This window comes from Ursus arctos, unplaced genomic scaffold (genome assembly GCF_023065955.2).
Source record: "Ursus arctos isolate Adak ecotype North America unplaced genomic scaffold, UrsArc2.0 scaffold_8, whole genome shotgun sequence".
NCBI lineage: Eukaryota > Metazoa > Chordata > Mammalia > Carnivora > Ursidae > Ursus > Ursus arctos.
In genome coordinates this window covers 84,803,960-84,824,071 of record NW_026623100.1, presented here as the reverse complement: position 1 = coordinate 84,824,071, position 20,112 = coordinate 84,803,960, and the positions used below count along the sequence as shown (strand labels likewise).

Genomic DNA, 20,112 nt, shown 5'->3' with positions numbered 1-20,112 from the left:
TTCCAAGACTATTGGCTGGACAGAGCAAGAAAAAGTACTTTAAAACTGCTGAGACTTTCACATTTCACATTACAAGACTTTTGCCTAGATTTTATTTTTCTTTTCTGTCCTTTATGTCATAAGTGGAAATCTTGAATTCTACTAATCTTATCATGCTTACATACTTATTAGTCCTGTGTGTGCATTAAATACTTTCCAGGTTATAATATCAAAATCTCAGCCCTAAAACGATTGACTTAAGGTGTATTTATTGCTCACCTTTGATCTTTAGAATGTTATCAATTATAAACAGACAAACTGGTATGATGTGCACAATTTTTTGAAACCGTTATTTCCTGTTTGTGGTCATATTATCAATTTAACATACAAATTAGCTTGAATATTTAAATTAGATTATAATATTTGGGCTTTAATATTTTTCTTTTGACTCATTTGATTTTTGAAGATGTAAAACTTGCAAGGTGCACAATTCGATGCAGATTAAAGGAGCGCTGGAGAGACCGCACGTCAGCCCCTGCTCCTGGGCTCTGGTGCTTTCTGTAATCACTGGAGAGACCGCATGTCAGCCCTGCTCCTGGGCTCTGGCGCTTTCTGTAATCACTGGAGAGACCGCACGTCAGCCCCTGCTCCTGGGCTCTGGCGCTTTCTGTAATCACTGGAGAGACCGCACGCCAGCCCCTGCTCCTGGGCTCTGGCGCTTTCTGTAATCACTGGAGAGACCGCACGCCAGTCCCTGCTCCTGGGCTCTGGCGCTTTCTGTAATCACTGGAGAGACCATACGTCAGCCCCTGCTCCTGGGCTCTGGCGCTTTCTGTAATCACTGGAGAGACCGCACGCCAGCCCCTGCTCCTGGGCTCTGGCGCTTTCTGTAATCAGTGCAGCTTTTTATCACTTATATCTAGATTTTTATTTTGGGGGAGAAAAGGTAAGTGTATGTTTTCTTCCTCTTCTGTGTTTCCGCCCTGATGCCATCCTCTCCTCCTGACGCACGAAGGCGGAGCTGTGCTGTTGTCCTGACCCCATGCTACTACGTTGCCGTGGCGGTGGCTCCTGTCTCCACTCTCAGGGCTGCGGTGCTCCTCTGTTCACAGACACTCTGTGCTCCACAGACTGTTGCAAATGCAAACATGTTGCAATTAATATCCGTGCACATGTGTTGTTTCCTGTATGTGACGGTATCTTGCCGTTAGCATCTTAGAGGAGGTCTTACAGGCCACGTAATAGATGTGATGAGGGAGCAGAAGGCTGGCTGAAGACAAAGCACTAACTGACACCCTGCGACTCCCCCCCCCCCACTCTTGGGTGGGACACGTGTGACATTCTTCTGGGAAGCCCCCAACCATCTCAATGCTTATGCCTTGCTAGAGGGAAAACAACCTTAACTTGACAAGGGCAAGGTCTCCAGTATCCTGTGAGTCCTTTGACATATGGAAATACTTTCTCAACCTCCCTTGTTCCTTACCTCCCCCAACCCCATAGTATATAACCAGCCGCCCCTCACAACCTGGGGCAGCAGCTCTTTCTGCCCACGGGTCCTGTCCCCGTGCTTTAATAAGCCACCGTTTTGCACCAAAGAGGTCTCGAGAATTCTTTCCTGGTCGTCGGCTCCGGACTCCACCCCACCGAACCCCACCGGTATTCCACAACCCCGTCAGATGCGTGATTTGTTAGGTGATGCACGCTTCTCTCCCTGGGGTCGGACTGTTTTGCCTTAGCCGAACAGTTCAGGGAACTGCAGTTTCCTGCAGATGTTGACCAGCGGAGGGTGTTTTCGTGTGTTTGTTTATGGGTGAGATCATTGATAAATCGCTTCTCAGGTGAGGGCTGAGGGCCTGTGCTTCTGGTTAAAATGCGGTTTCACGTTTCCAAGCAAACACAAATGTATAGTGTCATCTGTCGCCTGCTCATACCTCAGACACGGGCCGTGGGCAATTTTACCTGCTTTCCTGTAGTCGTCAAAGTTTTTTGAAAGGTGTCTAGCAATTTAAACTTAAAAAGCTACAGCTTTCTAATGAAAACCTGAAATTAACTCTCTAACTTAATTGTGCAAAGTATTTTTCCTTTATAGTAGTATTGCTGTGGTACTCTTAATTATATACTGACCAGACATGGGTTTGATCATAAATGTCACTGTATAAAGTATTGACTGAGTAGTCTGATAGTTAATTCACTTTTGTTCTCTTAGACACCAGGGCACGTCTACTCCGCGAGGCTAGTGTGTGGGAGCGTGGGCTGCACAGACGGTGGGAGTCAGTCCCCAGCAAGGCTGTCGTTTTGCTCCCATGTGAAAGTCTGCTTATGCCACCAAATTGAAGTAGACATTTCAGGTTACACTTAGTGTACAGTTACGAAATTAAGATATCTCATTACAGTATTACCTCCAGACAATTGGTTGAACAACTAATCGATGTATTGTGGTAACATTAAGGATAGTCAAGCACAGTAAAGTGATTCCAGAACTTTCCGTTAGAACTCTGATTTGCGTTAGGTGGCTATTTGTCCCCCCTTAAAAATGTCCAAAGGCTTCTCTTCCAAATACTACTAAATCATTGGTTTTAATAATAAATGATAATGAACAAAACAAAGACGGTTTTTGTAATTCAAAATTATGATTTGCTGACACATAGTCATACATGATTAGTAAATTCCTCTGAGTTCTGACCACAGGATTTGTTCAGTGTGTTATTTTCTGCATAGGAGTTTTATTTATGTCACACAAAATGATTGGGACAATCATTTCTAGAACACGGGGAGTTTGGGGTTATCCCCATGCCTTTCCCTGCATTTATATAAGGGTGATTTTAGCATGGGCAATTGGGTAGCAATTCCCTATGATTCTGGAGTGGAATCCACTTTTCACTGGATTCTGGAAAGAATCCGGCATGGATGCTACATTTTTACTTAGTATTTGAATCACCATTTATTTGAAGAATAAAAGCTATGTTCATTTCCTATCTTACATCTGAGTAACGTCCATGTTTTTTGTTAAGGAGGAGTTCTCTAGTGAGAAACATGATGTGTAGGAAGGAAAAGTCCAAGACTGAGTGTTACACTCAGTATCAATACACTGGGGGACTGAATTTTATTTTTAAACATAAAATCATGGAATGAAGTACAGGGGTTGGCACCGCAATGGGCAGACTGAAGTATTTGAAAAGTTCTTGGACGTTAGGGGGAAAAATGACCTGCGGTTCTCCAGTTCATTGCCGTGAGGTTTGATGAAAGTAGGCTTGAAGATTAGCTGGATTATTTCATATAAATTTATCCAAAGATATTAAGAAAACTGTATAGAAATTCGCTGTCAAATGCTTGCTTCTAAATATAGAAAGCATTGGATATAACATTGGATATAACATTGTCTTCAAAAGAAAGAAGGCTGTTTCCCATGGTGTGGGATAGCTTACATTATCAGTTCTTCGAGTTGGGAATTTTAATGACTTTAATTCGGGAAATGTTATTCCTTTACTTTAAAGAACACACATCGGATTTTCTTTCTCAGTTCTGATTTTTCAGATGAGCAGACCGAGTGCCGAAAAAACCAGCCAGTTCAGTGGGAAATGTCCGTAAAACACTGTTGCGTCAGAGCGAGTAGGTGGCTGTCAGAAGGTGTGTTTCCAGCAGCGGTTCTGGTGTTCGGTGAGTGTCAGGTACCCAGGCACCTCAGGGAAACACACCTGTCACCACACCCTCAGTCAGGGACGGTGGGCCTCAGCAGCACGATGGTCTGCTCTAATCATGATGGCTTGTTCTTCCCGGACTGGGGAGTCAAACGGAGCTCCTGAGTAGCTCAAGGGCACAGGAAGGGTGTGTGCCCGCTGCTGGCCCTGGGCCCTGGAGGAAACGCGTTTCAGGGGCCTTCAGAGGGGCAGGCCGTTCTCGGCGGTGTGTGCCCGCCATAGGCCGTGTGCACGGGACGTGCTCAAGCGTATTTGTAAACATGTGATGTGTGCATGTGATGCGCGGTATTCCCGGTGTGTGAGAACTGCACGCGATGTCTCCACACCACCATCCAAGAAAGAGAAGTGGCCTTTTCTCACTGACCTTGCACGTTTCCACCTGGGGGAGGACCTCCCCGGCTGGCCGAGTGTCTGGGGTTAGCAGTGAGAGTGCCGTCCTCACGGTGGACACGCATCTGTAGACTGCGAGGAACAAGGGCTAGGGAAGGGCTGGGGTATCTGACGAGTTAAGATTTGCTTCGGGAAGAGAAGAGACAGGAGAACCAGGAGGAGGAGCCGAAGGACAAAATCCAGGACCCAGGATGTAGCCAGTGGTCCAGGAGGGCGTGGGCATCCCAGACGAGTCTTCAGCAAGTTCAGGCTCGTGAGCTCCCAGTGGGGGTCTGAAGAAAGAGGGTTCCATGTGCCGTGGTGATGGGTTGAAATGAATCCTTGTTGACTTTCTCTTTAAGCCGCTATGAGTAACAAGTAGTTTCTGTGTACTGTTGGCCCCTGGACTTCCTTCAGCTGGGAACTGGGCTGGAGCCACAGGATTGAGCCTGGTTGAACTGGAGGGGAGTGAACTACAGCCTCAGAGCCTGGCCTGGTCATCACTGTGCTCGTGCGGTGGCGTCTTCTCTTGGCCAGAGCACATGAGTGTAGCTCCTGGGTGTTTCTCTCCCTTTATGCAGTGTGAGGTGAGTGTCCCTAAAGTTGGGTGGAATTGCTCAGACACGCCGTGTTTGAGTCTGGGTGCTGGGAAACTTGTTCTTAAAGCAATTCTCTGCAGTCAGAATATGCAAGGAGATGGTGTTGAGACTTTGCTTTGGGTAGCAGAGATGAAAAGGCTTTACACTTTCTGTTACATGCAGCGTTGTGTTTAAGTACGAGGACATAGCCGTGTGCGTAAGACACGCAGTGGACCACTGTGATCACAGTGGTCGGCAGCACAGATCTGAACGTTCTTGAGCTGGGTCGTTTCAGGTCTCTGCATTGCTGGCCCCCTTGGAGCGGAGGGTCAGTCTGGAAGGACAGGTCAACTGGCCTTGGCCCCAGGGACCGTCCCACCTGCCAGGACAGCTGCGGCATTGGTATTCAGTCAGTGTTAGGTAGATTGTGTTGCCAAGACAAGTGGACTCAGCCTTTAGCCGTTTCCAAGGAGAGCTGTTCATTGCTCACATCCACAGGCTGCAGGTGCGGCTCAGGTGCGGCTCCGTGACCCCTTGTCCCATGACCACACAGAAGAAAATGCTCTCAAAAGTCTAGGCTGGTATGAACGAGGGAAGTGACGCAGAGTGGCTGGTGACGTGGGAAAAGCAGTTTCACACCCACACACCCACTTCAGTGGAGGGCCTGCCTGCGTGGGCTCTCTCTCGTTGACCCTGTCTGCCCTGGTCGGGAAGTGAAGTCTCGGGGGCACCGTGGGCCAGGCCGGGTTTGGTGTGAGGGCCAGTCTGCTGATCCCTGATTTAGAAAGTAAAGTAGAAGAAAATATCTATTTGGAAAATCCCAAGTAAAGTGAGGACCAACATGAAGAAAACTGAAAGATTTAAATATTTAAATTAAAATGTGCTCTGCTACATGCATTCCAAATAGATTAAGTAATTAGTGTAAAAAAATCAAACTATAAAACACTCCCACTCATAAAACAGATATCAAACTGCGTTTCTGGCAGATCATTGGCAAGAGTCTTGCAGAGTCTGATAAAATGGGAGGAAATCACAGGGAATTGACCTGGGGTCTCCCCTTTGGGGTTTTGGGGGGGTACTGGTAACTGGACGGCGTCTGGGCAGGAAGGAAGTTACAGCTCAGAGTAACCACGGGGCCCCGGGGACCTGGAGCGTCTGGTGACTGAGAGCTGACTGCAGGGGGGGCTGTAGGGTGAGGCAGGGCAGCACTGATGCGTGCAGAGCCAGGCTGGGCGGGCGCCGTGGAACGCCATGCACCTTTGGGCTCCCCTGGAGCTCCTAGGGAGGGTCGGCACATGATATCATGGGCCGTGTCATTCATTCATGTGTGCATTCATTCATGAGACCCCGGGACAGACTGACTGATTTGGGAGATTTGAAAGTGGGGGTCCCCCAGGGTCATGGATTTGCTGGACTGGGTCTCAAACCAGAAGTTCCGACGTCCGTGTCGGCACCGCAGATGGCTTTGTTATTTTATTTTGTTTTGCTGCGTATTTCTAGAGTTTAAACTATATCTTTTAAAATCAGTCCAAGAACAATAGATCATTTTAATATGACATGTTAATCAATGTCTAGAAACGCAAAGAGCTATCGGTCATTACTGGACAGTTAATTTCTGAAAGTTCTTTCCAGCGTTCAGTGCCAGATGCAGACACACGGCTTTTAATTGAAAACCGCTCTAGCGTTGTTTTATGGAATTTCAGGATTATTGATCGGACCCCAGCGGTGTTCCTCTCCAGGCTCTGAACGGGAAGACCGAGTAGAATATAGGACAGGAAGTTAGCTCTCCTTCCACATTTCAGGTGCTCCTTGCCATTTGCTCCGCACCTGCTGCTGGGTGCACAGAGAACTCAGTAGAGGTCGCGGTACAAGGACATCCCCTCTGGAAGCAGGTTTAGGAAATTGCAGATCGGCATTTGCCAGCATCCAAAAAGACAAACAAATGAGTGAGGGAGGCATTGTCGGCCCTTCGTGTTTCCTGGGCACGATGCTTTTGATGACCCTGCATGACCCACCTCTCCCTTCCTCCTGCTGGAGTCCTGTGCTTGACGCTCCCCCACACCCAGCCCATCGGGAAGTCCTGCCCACTCTGACTTCTGGGGGTGTGCCGATTCCACCCCAGTCTCCCCATCCTCACTCACTGGACGAGTGCAGCAGCCTCCTTCTGCCTTGACCTTCCTTCTTACCTTGACCTTTGTGTAGTTTTGTAAGTTACGAATGGTTGAACTTGATGATTTTGGCCAGTATTCCCCAGCTGTTATGGAGGTCTGGATTTTCAGATGTTCTTAGGTGGCCATTCCAAAAATATTTCTTTGGGAATGTGTCCCGTGTAGACGTTCTCTGTGGACGTGCACCAGGGTTCTCGGGTCACGTGCCCCAGACCAGGCTGGCTGGGTTAGGACGCACCCAAGCCACTCTCAGGGAGAGACTCAGGAGCGCGTGGCGGGGTGCTGCTCTGGTCTGAACGCCCTTCCAGTTCCCTCGCATCCTCACCTAAGATTTGGTTTTATTGTTTTTACCGATCTGTTGGGTATACTAAGAACGTTTATAAGAGTTTTGAAGTAATATCTCTATTCCCTTCAGTTCGTAACTTCCTGTCTCTTCCTTGCAAGCCGGTGTTAGGTTCTGTGGGATTTCTGAGCGCTGACCGTCAGATTTGGAATTCCATCCGGTTATGATCAGAGACCACGTTCTGCCCGACCGTGATTCCTTGGGGTGGATTTGGGGCCGTGTTCCATGGGGACTCCGAAACGAGATTTGGTTTGCTCCGAACGTAACCTCCACGCGCCCTGTGGGGCCGAGCTCGGGGCCCTGACATCGAGTCACACGCTCCACCGGCTGAGCCAGCAGACGCTCCGAAAGCGAGTGTTTTTAAAATTCACAACTGTTTCTTTCAGGATTCGTAACCATGTTTCGCATCTTCTGTACCTTTGATTGTTTTCCTCTTATTGTAGCAGCAGGTGGACTAACAGGGTTGTACCCACATCTCCACCTGCACTTTTAATGATGTTTGTCTGCATTATTTGGTGGTTGGTTTTATATTTGGAATATTTGTTGGAAATGTGTGTGGTCTTGACTGTTGAATCTTCTTGATTTATTGTTCCTTTATTTATTGATGTAGTATTTTAGAGAAAGAGAGCGAGTGGGGGAGGGGCAGAGAGAGAGACTCTCAGGCAGACTCCCAGCTGAGTGCGAAGCCAGACGCGGGGCTCGATCTCGCAGCCCTGAGATCCTGACCTGGGCCGAAACCAAGAGTCAGATGGTCAACCCACTGAGCCACCCAGGCGCCCCTTGGTTTGTTGTTCCTTTTATCAGTGTTTCGTTGTCATGTTTTTCTTATTGTTGTTGCTGGAATATCTGTTTTCTTTTTTTTTTCATGAATGGGTTTAAATTGGTTTGACCCCTTTTGGGGAATTCATATTTCCCTAGTTTATGTATCACTGTCCTTTCCTTTTCAACTTTTTTGTATATTTTCATGTATCTTCGGTTTATTTCTTGTCATTATTTTGTTGTCTGCAGATTTCATGTGAAAAGCTTTCAAACTTGAAACAACCACTTCCCTTCTGTCTGTGGAAAATCTGTTCTTTTCCAAGATAAACAATTGCATTGTCTGCCAATAATGATCATTTTTTCCTCTGCTTTTCCAGTCATTAAACACCATATTTCTATTTCCTGCCTTATTAATTTAGGGATTTTCAGAACAATGTCAGACAGTAGTGATGATAGTTGGTGTTTTATAATAACTTTTTGACATCTGTTAACAAGTTCATAAGATTTTTCCTCCTGGTTTATTTAGGTGATTCGTTACGTATGGATTATTAGGACATTCTTTTGCTGACATGTAACTCTCTTCGGGTGTTTGGCGTGTTATTCTTTTATTCTCCTGAATTCGATTATTGGAGGGCTAAAGACAATCCATTTATATCCAGAGCTGAGATTCGTTCTTCCTTTATTTCTGTTCTTTCTCTGTGTTTGTCAGGGTTTTCATTTTTCTGTTGGATGTGGTGAGAGTAATTCCCTCTCTCTTGTACTTTGAAATCCTCTAGGCAGCGTAGGATTTCTTTCTTTGAAAGTTCAAAAGTCTGTACCCATTACCCATCTAATCTTTGAGTCCTTTATAAAGAAGGCTCTGATTAAATTCTGAGTTTGTTCATTGTCCGTAAATCTGCTTGAGTTCTGATAAGTTAATTTCTACAGAAGGTGTCAGGCTCTGTGCTGAGCAGTGCGTCTGCTTTCTCTGCCCCTGCCGCCTGGCTCTTCTCTGTCTCTGTCTCCTTCTCTAAAATAAATAAATAAATCTTAAAAAAATTATATATCTGTATATCTATAAAGAGTTGTTTTGACAACTTCAGTAGTATCTGAGTGGCTGACAGCTGAATTCTGGTAATGATAAATCGTAATTTATTTATTTTGCTTTGATTGTTTTAATGTCTTTTCTGACTATCGAATGTGTATACTGTAAGACTTTTTTCCCAATATTTTCCTCACAATTGATTGCATTTTAAAATACAGTACAAGCAGGTGGATATCTATTTTAAATAACGTTGAAATGCTACTTTGTGTGTGTGCGTGTGTGTGTAAATCTAAGTCATTCAAATGTTATGCCATTTTGTGAAGAGTCTTCTGATCTTTATGACTTTTATAGCATTCTGTTTTTGCAGAAGTAGGAATCAGTTAGCAGCACGATGCCCTACCTTCTTTCCCCTAAACGTACATTATAAGTAGGTCACTACTGACAACCTTGCTTGTTTTCTTGACAGCTGTAAACTTACTGGGCTGGAGAGCCAGTCCCCTTGGGTCAGACCACCAAATGCCAGTTACCTGGTCAGGGTTACTGATTGAGATTTGACTTGAAACAACTTAAAACAGACATTTGAGAGACCTCATCTATGGCGTTTTCCTGGATCGTGGGACCGTCTGAGTCCTGCTTTGTCACAGCACCGGGCAGCCGTGGCTCTGAGGATCTGAGCTGACGCTGCCCCACAAGGTCTGGGCGTGTGTTTGCCTCTGTGTCTTCTCACGGCTGGTGGTTAGCGAGGGTCTATTTCTGAGGTCCTCCTGGCTGTGATGGATGGCTGCCCTGTCTGGACCGGAGCCATCCGAGGAAGGATGTCAGTCTTTGAAGAAGTGAGAGCGTGTGCATCCCCGGGTCCCGATTCTCATCCCAGATCTGCCCCCCAGGGCGTGCCCTCATATGGACCTGGGCCCCTTTGTTCATTTCTAACCAGCCAGCCTCCCCATGCCTGTTGTCAGCCTTTCTGCCCAAGAGAATCACCAGGGAATTTGTAAGCCCCTAACCCCTGACCCGCAAAGCCAGAGTCGCTGCTGGGGCCCCGGGCGCTAGTGGCTTTGAACTCTCAGCAGGTGATTCCAGGGGCAGCCCAGTTTAGAACGCCTTGTCCCGCTCTGAGCTTCTGGCCTCAACTTTTCTCTCTCCTTTTCCTTGTTCAGTACCCGTGCACCCGCCCCCATCGCTCCCACCCCACCCACCGTGGCTCTGGGGTGGCTGCTCTTTCCTGGCCTCTGAGTCCCACCCCCTGGAGAAGCTCAGGGGACCAGGGTGGGGTCTCTACCTGCCCTCGCAAAATCCTCGAGGATCTACTGAGCCTGCCAGTCTGCTGCTGGTAAGGAAACATCTCCTCAGGTACAAATTCCCCTTCTCTGTGTTCCAAATTAAAAATGACTTAGGTTTTTTCTTTAAAATTCATCTCATACCTGATGGCATGAATCATTTCATGGTGGAAACGTCATTTCTCACGCGGCTGAGAGCATAATGGCAATGTGGGTAGTGGAGGGCTCCTCCTGCTGCCACCGCGGCTTTGATGCTAATTACACCTGAGAAATGCGCCGCGTGACAAGCAGGGCGTGCTGTCAGATGAGCTGTTTGGTTTCTGAGTTTGCTTCCTGTTCACTTCGCTGTTCCTGTCGACTCGGAATCAAGTGAAGTGGATGGATTTTCACGGGAAGCTAGTGTTACTTTACATTTAGAGGGTTGTAGAAAAGAGCCTGTCTCCGTGGGTGCAGATCCTGGAATGTATGCACCTGGCTGGGCTGAGCGGAAGGGAGCTCCTGGCCTGGGGGCTTCAGGCTGGCGGCCTGAGGGGTGGGTCCTCCGCCCAGGTATGCGCTGGGGCCACCCTGCTGGGTCCTCGCTGTGGTGCAGGGGCCGAGTCTTGCCCCGTGGTTCTGCTTTGCGTGCCTTGTTGGAAAGCCCGACAGTCAGAGAGATACTGGCTGTGCAAGTTTTCAGCTTGGTCGGCAGCATTCCTGGGATGCAGGAGGGTCCACAGGACTCGGTGGCTCCGTTGCTGCCATTGTGGCATTTAGTCTTGTCCCTGGAGGGCATCCACACTGCCGCAAGCATCCACACTCACAGGGGACCCTTGCTGGGCTCTCTCTCCTGCTCTTTGGTCGGTTTTCTAACCCTGGACCATTTTTACCCACGGTTGTAATTCTTAGAGCTTGATAATGCCAGAGTTCTGCAATTCCAGGACGCCGTCAACAATAACATGAATAAAAACCGTTATTTTCTGTAGCACTACAAAGGGCAGGGAAAGCAGCCAAGGAAACGGAGAGAGAACATCTTGTAGTTCGCATCCTGACGGTGCGGGCGCCAAGTCCACAGAGGAGTCAACCCATGGCCGACTGCAGTCACTGATCCCTACCAGAGCAAGACCCCCATCCCTCCTCTGCCCTTCCTGGCCCCAGGAACGCCCCCCACTTTAGGAATTCCAGGTCTTTCTGTTGAGGTCCAGCTGATACACATTCTGACTGGAGCTGCGGTGACCAAATAGATTAGTTTCAGGATGATTGACACACTCTTCTTTCATTTTCCCATGCACTTCTCTGTTTAGTTAGTATTCCTTTAGTGTTTTCAATAAAGGGTTCAGTTTTCTCCCTTCAAGTCTTCAAGCTGTTTTGGTGGGTATATTCCTGGGTACCTAATGGATTTTTGGAGGAAATTCTTAATTTTTTTTCTCTTGGTTCTATTGGGTAAACATACAAATTATATTTGCAAACTAATTGTCTATTTATATTATTGTATATAAATTATTGTATAAATGTGCGACTGTATTTGCAGATTGCATTGATCTGTTGTGATTTTATCCTGCCGTATTTCTGGCCGTAAGTGATTTCTGACATGTTTGTATACTTCCAGTTTTATTTGTGGACCTCAGTGTCACCTGTAAATATTGTAAATGCCGTTGAATTTTTACACCTTTAAACTCTTTTCTTCTGTGTCACGGAAGACAAAGTTGTACAGGAAATGCTGAGGGACAAGAGTGAGGTGGGCATTCTCACCGTTTCATGTGAGGTTTTCAGAGGGGATTAAGTGGTCAGTCTTTTAGACATTTACAAAATTACTACTATTCCTGCTGATTTTAGGAGCACTGTGTATGTTCTGTGTGAGTCTTTATCAAATACACATGATGCGGAGATCGCTCACTCTGTGAGTACGTTTTCGATCTCTTCATAGTATCTTTTAATGAACAGAATTTCTCGATTTTTATGTGGAACAATTAGTCTCTTTCTGGATTAGAACTTCAAGAATAGAACATTTCCAGGCTAGAACTGATTTGCATGCTGTTGAAGTCAACTTTGCTCCGAGTCCACGGAGATGTTCTCACCTATTTTCCTTTAAACGTTTTGTTGACTTACTGTTCACATGTAGCTCTGAAGCCCGGCTAGATTGTTTCCTACGCTCTGCAGCGGGGCGGCGAGCTTTTTTATTCTATGTGTGGAAGAGATACTTTCCAGACTTGACGGTCGTGCTGCGTTTATCACAAGTGAGGGGATCACACGTATGTGGATTTTTTCTGGACTATGTGTTCGCTCTTCTCCACTGAGCTATTTTTCTTGAGCAAATACCCCATATTTTAATTGCTATAAACTCGAAATAGTTCTGGATATCTGGCATTATACGTCGTCAGCTTGGGTGTTCTTCACCTTGGCTGTATATGACTGCATTTCCATTTGAAATTTAGGATTATTTGTCAGTTTCTAAAAACTTGATGGGGTTTATGATTTTCTGTTGTTTTGAATCAACAACAGATTAATTTGTAGATTAATTTGGAGAGAAATGAGAACTTCACAGTGTGAACTCACCCAATCACGAACACAATCTGTGACTTATTTAGGTCTTATTAGTTTCCTTTCAGTAACACTTTCGAACTTTTAGTTGTTAATGCTACTGCGAATTATATCCTTTTATTTCAGCTGTTATTATTTGCTGCTGATATATTGAAACATACTTTCACAGTATTGTCATAATACACCGTTAACTGGTAATGATGTTAAAGACATAGACTAAATGTTCGCATGTTCCTGTGGCAGGCATAGAGACTTTGGGATTATCTTCATGCTCAGAGACATCATCTGTGAACTAGCTTCGTTTTTTTCCTCTCCTCTGTGCATCGTACATTTCTAAAGTATATATTAGATACAGAATTGCACCGGCCAGGAGCACAGTGTTACAGAAGCAGCAACAGTGAACACACTTCTTTTTCTCAGCCTCTGTCTCTGGAGGAAAGCTTTCAGTAATTCAAGGTGGTGAATGACAAATGCTTTTAGTCTTTTTTAGATATTTTCCAGAAGGTTAAGGAAGGTGTCTTTTATCAGAAGATTTCATTGTGAATGAGTATTTAACTTTATCAAATGCCGTCTTTGGAATTTACCAGTGATCTTGTAAAGTGTCTTCTTTCTTTGTCCCTGTGTTTGGTGGCCAGCCCCGAAGAGTCCCTGGTACACGTGCCCCTGTGCGGTCCGTCCCACGTTGTTCCAGGGCTGGGCTGTACCGTCACAGCATATGGCAGATGGATGGAGTTTGGTCATTCAAAGCTGCAGTTTCATCTTGGGAGCAAAGTCTCTCTTGGGTCATCCAGTCTGGGGGATGCGGGCTGAGCGTGGCACCCATGGCAGGGACTTGGAGCCTTCTGCCAGCAGCTGTGGGAGGGGGTTTGGAGCAGGGGACCCTGGTCCAGAAACACACAGCAAGTCGCCCCCTGATTCCTGACTCCAGGAACGGTGGTTGTTTTCAGCTGCAGATTTTTGGGTATTTTATTATGCAGCAAGAGATAACTATTACTTAGAGCAAATTACACTGATCTTCGAATGGTAAACAACGTTGCATTCCTTATTTTACTGGCTCGAAACAGGTTTTTCCTTTTTGTATTTTTCTGGGTTATATTTGGTAATTTTTTTAGGGTTTTTACACGTATGTGATTGATGAATACATATACTTTATTATAACCTCCTTGCGAGGTTGTATCCAGAGTGGTATCAGTGGGGTCACGGGCGTGTGGATAGCGTGTCAGTGGGGTCGCGGGCGTGTGGATAGTGTGTCAGTGGGGTCGCGGGCGTGTGGATAGCGTGTCAGTGGTGTCGTGTGTGTGGCTGTGCAGTAAATACAGACTGGACCGTTACCCAATTTATACCAATAGGAAACAGCTTCCATGGTGCTTAAATGCTGTGTGCACAGGGGTCACCGGGGGTGTTGAGAAAGGTGGGTTCTGTTTGGGCGGGTGGGGTCTGTGGGTGGAGGGTCTGCATTTCCAGGGAGCATGCAGGAGGCTTCCCCCCAGTCTGAGCTCTTCCTTCTCAGACTCTTCTGCTTAATAGAAGCATCTGGTAAGTCTCTACAATCCGGAGGCTCAGACTGCATCGCACACGGATTGAAGTGTGGGTCTCCGGCAGGGACAGGTGCAGGCCTTGAGTCACTCCGCGCTGAGAGCCACTCTGGGACCACCACGTTACCCTTCACAGAATGCAGGCCTCCCTCTCGTGGGCCTGTCCTCGTGGTTCTGGCCTGAGGGTGCAGCTCCTGCCATCTTGCTAGGCATCCCGTCTCCCTCCCCCTCCCTTCCTCCTGGCCTGCAGGGTGACCGCCTAAGGCTGTGCAGGCAGCACTCCGCGTGCGGCACCTGGTGCTGCAGACTCCAGACGGACAGAAATACCAGCTGCTCCACCCCTGAGACCCGCCAACGTGAGCCTGGCGGAGGGGGGGGGGCGCCCGAGTGAGATAGGGCACCTTTAGACAAGCACGAGGTGACCTCTCGTTTGTCCGGAGGTGTCTTTCTGAGTTTTCCATTCTTCTTCGTTGGCTAAGAAGACCTGGCCACGCTACCTTCTTTAGCTGCGGACGTGCCCCCTCTCATCCGCGCCTGCTGACAAACCCCGTTGGCTTTGCCAGGTGGTGGGGGAAGGAGCCCACCGGGCCCCAGCCACCCTGGAGCCGGTGCGTGGGCCCCTCTGGGTACTTCTGATAAAGTCAGTCTCCACGTAATGATGAGAATTCTGATACACGTTTTGCTGATTTTCAACATCTCCTCTCCAGACTGATAAATCTTCAAACAAGTACTATCTGAATCTTCCTAAAGGGATGATTATCATTCAAAGAGCTTTGGTAAAAGTGGAAACTAAAGCCTTTCTAAAGGTAGAAAAATTGGTTTGAACAAAATACTAATATTTTCAAGCTTTTAAAGAAAACCCTAATTTTCTTTTAAAAACATGTTGATTTAAATCCTGTAAAAACTGTTCAGAAACAGTTACTCAGAATTCATATTTACTGTGTGTTAAGAAGCCATGGCCAGATGGAAGCCGCTGTGCCGTCCCCACAGGGTCCGTCTGGGTGCGTGTTCCGGGGTTGTGGGCAAGCGGGCCGTGGTCCTGTGCTCACAGCCTCTGCCTGTGTTTCCGCTTTTCCCCACAGACCAGAACCGGCATGGCCTCGCTGCTCCGCGAGGGGTCTGGAAGCGCGTGTGATGTCCGCCTGAAACTGACAAAAGAGGTCCTCACGATCCAGAAACAAGATGTGGTCTGTGTTGGTGGGAGCAGTCACGGCGCACATGTAAGTGCCCCATGGCGCCGGGCTCCGCGTGGATGCGTCAGGGAGGCCGCAGAACAAGGTCGGGGTCGGGAGTATAGCTCTCTGTCTCCCCGGCTTCTCGAACGTCCTTGTTGGTGTATTTCCCTTGAGGAGCTGTCCCCACACGCATGGTGTGACATGGGACACACTCTTGTTGGAAGTGGAGACGACGGAATGTGAGAGGTACTCACTTGCCGAGGGTTTGCGTCTGCGACACACGCAGTGACGGCCGGACAGAGCAGGCACTTGCCCGCGTCAGGTGTCGGCTCCGGCCTGGCGGCCGGGACGTGAGCAGGCACTTCCGCGCTACAGCTCCGTCCTTCCTTGGGCTTTAGTCACTCACAGTGAACTTTTCTGAAGGGTAAGAAATGTACTGATTAGATGCAGTAAAATATCGAGTAAAGATTAGAGAAAATAATTTTGGCCAGTTTTACGTCAGTTTAGGTCAAACAGGATGACGGTAAGTGATATAGGAAATATGCCGTATAATGTATGAAATACACTCTATTCAAACCAGAGTCGGTTTCCTGTTTTCTTTCTTGTGATCTCAAATAATTGCAGGTATAAATGTATAAATATGTATATATATTTCTATAGAATCAACATTTCACTGCTCTGTCCTTTGAATAGGCCCACTCAGGACTGACAAAAACTGATACTCAAGAAATCACGTAGCTGAAAATAAGTTGTTTTCAGTGTGTTTTCAAAAACATCCGTGAATCGTTCCCATTCCCCAGTCCACGGCTGGGTCTCGGAGAGTGCGGGCCCTGAGGCCCTTTACTTGGTGATTTTCTGGGCCCTCATGACCTTCACCTTGGAAACGAAGTAAACAGGGCACTTGCCCCAATCTGTAATCCCCAAAATCAGTGTTTCCTCAGTAGGCGCAGGTGCTCGCAGACTGTGACGTCTTTCCCGGGAACGCCCAATGCGGACCGTCCCCCACCCGTGGAAGCCATGCTGGGCTCGTGTGCACGTCTTACACACGCGCGGCCCTGGACGCATGTGGCCCTCACGCATGCGTGGAGAACGGAAGTGCCCGTCTTGCACTTGAAACCCCCCTGTGTTGCCCAGACCCACATCTGCCCTTCTCGGGTCGCTGGCCCCGCTCTGGACACTCCCTGCGAAGTCACCATGACGGAGGGCGGAGGACAGGTGCTGCCCCTCCCAGCTGCTCTTCCCTCAGGGCCACCGTCAGGGTCGGAGGTCGAGGGTCACTAACCCCTCATTCGACCTACCGTCCCCCCCAGTTGTTCTGAATAACCAGCAGCGTTGGGTTTGGGGAGAGCAGTGTTAGGGAACAGTTTGTAACTGTTTTAAAAAATTATCCTTCTTCATAGTGACTCGATAACCTGTAGGGAATCCCAGGCAGCTTCTAGTAAAACACATTCGACATTTCTAAGCTATATTGTCCAGGAAAAGTAAATGACATTTTTTTATTCATAATGTCAGCTGCTCTATCGAAGGTTAAGTTCTCCGTGCTCAAAGTGAGTGTGTGTTCACAGCTTTACAGCTGGGGCTATAATTCCCAGGGATTCCTTGTCGCCTGAAAACAGCCCTGCTCTGAGGAGAGCCGCGGGGGCACGCGGGCTTGTGTTCCCCTCTAGCGATCTCTGCCGGAACACGCATCCCTGGGTTGGATGGTTTTGGGGGGCGGTTCGGAGCGAGTTTTGCTCAGAGGAAGACACGGTCCACTCCTGAGATCAGACTTTCTCTGTGTCCCAGTCGCAGAGCAGAGTGGGTTCAACCCAGGAGGCTGAGGGACAGTCGGAACCCTGAATTCTTCAGCTGATTATAAGAATAACACCATCTTGCCGTGAGCGTTCCTCATGTGCTTGAAGAGAAAGACGAACTCTTTTCCACAAAGGTCACCACGGTTTTTAGAGTTGGAGTCAGAGCACCTCTGGGGAGTCTCGGGGCGGAAGCTCCCTGCGTTACAGTAGTGAGCGTTTCCAAGGCCCCTGCACCGGGAAGCTGGCTGAGCACGATTGTTTTCCATTTAAAATTATCCTGAAGGGCAGGGTGGAAGCTCTGATCAGTGCACGGTGGATCAACAGAAGGAATGAGGGACCTCACACCTCATCGAACCTGGAGTCTCTGTGTGGGTCCCGGAGATGAGAAATGTCAAATTCTGTGCAGCACATATTTACTGGGTGCACAGTATAGATATTAAATTCCAGCAGACACTAATTAAGTGATGAGTAGGACCCCAAGACTTGGATGGCAAACCTGCCATCAACAGTCATTGCTGGTGCGTATGGTCTGCCGCCAGGACGTCTCTGAGCGTGTTCTAGACCCTAATTCACCAAAAACGCACAGCACGGTTATGCAGCAGGTGCGTCTTGACCCCCACGTCACAGGCAACAGGGTTTAGGGCACAGAGTCAGCTCCTGCATGCGCACGCGCCAGTCACACAGCCCAAGCCCGCGCGCGCCCACCCTGCTCGCCAGGCCTGAGGTCACGTCGGCGTCCTCCGGAACTCATGTGTGCAGCGCACGCAGCCTTCGGATTCTCAACATCACTTTTCTTAATAGGAAATAGTGCTGAGAATTATTTTTTACAGTTTGGGCTCTGTCCTTGGCGGGAGAGCCCATGCCTGCGTCAACGTCCAGGTGCTTCATGGTCAGCGCCGGCTCAGGGGCTGCGCCTGGCGGGGGCTCGGGTCTCTGGGAACGTAAGGCACAGTCTGCACAAACTCCGTTGCTCCAGCTGCACTCAGTCTCTGGGCCGCCCGTCCCAGGGGATGCAGCTGGGCGGGAACCTGAGCCTGGGGGACAGGACCGAAGTGTCAGTTAATGACAGGTGTTACTTTTGTTACAAAACTAAATTTAATGGATTCTTAAAATTTGCTGGGTCAGCGCCAGACTTTCAAATCCACAAACTCATATTTCATTTATATTTCTATCCCTTCCTAGCAGCTTGGCATTTTGAATGTTTAAAATCTTAGGCATTTCTAGTTAACTCCTAAAGAAAGTGTGTGCTTTGTAGGGGGAAGGAACTAGCTTTTTCTCCTGTTTCAGAATTTTTGTTTAGATTGTTTTATTTTTATAATCATCACCGTACATGTGACACATTACATTTTCCTGAATTGTGAGCTTATGCTTGTGGTTTGAATTAACGTGGCGGGAAGGTGCACACGAAGAGAACATTGCAATAAATCTGTGTTGTACCTGCTACTTCCAGTCACGGTGAATGTCCTTGGGAGGATTCTGTGTCCTCATTTTACTGTTCAGGACACGAAGAGTCAGGGATGTCCGAGCTCAGGTCCCGGAGTTGGTGGCAGAGGTCAAGCAGGATCTCAGCCACTCCTCTGCTCGCGTGGGACCCAGGAGACGCTTGCGGGAGCCTCGCGGGGGGCACAGGACGCAGAACAACGAGGGAGTAGAATGTCCGTGGCAGAGAAGGAGCCCCCGTTCTGGCGGACTGCCAACATGGTGTGTGCGGGGCGCCGGCATCTGCCCACACACACGACCTGGTTAGGCGTCTGCCTGACACCCCGGGAGGCCGTCCAGGGGCTGCTCGGGTAACAGGACACACCGGCTCTCTCTGCTGCTGCAGCATGAGCGCCAGGATGTCACGTCTTTCCTGAGTGGACTCGGAGACCGGCGCAGACGTTGACCCAAAATGGCCAGGTTTTCATCGAGGGTGTCTGTCATGCCTCCAGACACGAGAGGTCATGCAAGTGGGATAGGGGAGAAGAGGACGTGAAATGTGACCCAGCAGAGCTGCGAACAGGGAATGTCTTGAAATAAAGATGAAAACCTTCCAGGGAACCGGAACCTCCATGTGCCAGTCAAAGAACACATTAGACATGGAAGTCACAGTCTGGGAGACGTGTGAAGAATCCCACGTGGGTGCGGACAGGAGACCCCGGGGCAGTGGGTGCTGAGCGCAGGTGAACGGGGACCCCTGGGACCAGCATCAGCATCAGCGTGAGGCAGAACGGCGGATTTCACCTGATGGATGAAAGGCGTCCGGCCGTGGATGTAGGAGCCCAGAAGGTTCTGGGAGGACAGGGAGGGTCCTATACTTCCATTTCCACTTTGTCCCCCGTCCTGGTGGGGAATGGAGGTGCTGGCCCTTCCCTCTCCCCTCTGGACGAGCTGGGGTGGCTGCCGTGCTGTCTCCCTCACCGGCAGGTTTTGTCTGGCGAGGGTCAGAGATCCATATACAGATTTGGGGTGTAGATTAGATCCAGGATATTCTGGTTCCAGATTCTAGGCTCCTCATGTGCTGGCTTTTCAGCTTTTCCCCTATAAATACGTTAGGTCGCAGCCCACACTCTGCCGTTGGGATATTCGTAGGTTGGCGTTGGCACCCCGTAGACCTTTACATCCAAGACCATGCTTGCTTCCACCTTCCTGCACGTGTGTTTACACGCACAAGTAGACACATTTTGGAACATGTATTCCCTGGGTCCTGGGTCTCACTCACCTGGTAGACAGGACGAAGAGTTGGTCAGTTTTGAGCACAAAACCCCTTCCCTAGAAACGGATCTGTGAAGCCCCGTAAGCTCAGCTTACAATGCCTTCCAAAAAATTGTCAGTTCCCCCCTTTTCTGCTGAAAAAAAAAAAAGGTTTAAAGTTTTTAAGAAGTTTAAACGCGTTTTTAGAAAAAGGGATAAGG

At 48.3% G+C, this 20,112-nt stretch overlaps 1 protein-coding gene across 2 annotated transcripts in view; it reads left to right on the top strand.

The window, feature by feature from the left end:
• Window positions 1-20,112, top strand: part of SNTG2 (syntrophin gamma 2) — a 205,974-nt gene that overhangs the window by 33,046 nt on the left and 152,816 nt on the right. The window contains exon 2 of one of the 2 annotated variants that reach the window (XM_044390009.3): window positions 15,333-15,470. In XM_044390009.3, coding sequence (XP_044245944.2) covers window positions 15,333-15,470 — 138 coding nt within the window. Of the gene's footprint in view, window positions 1-15,332; window positions 15,471-20,112 lie in introns of those variants that run through there. The other variant, XM_057309257.1, reaches the window with a different exon arrangement.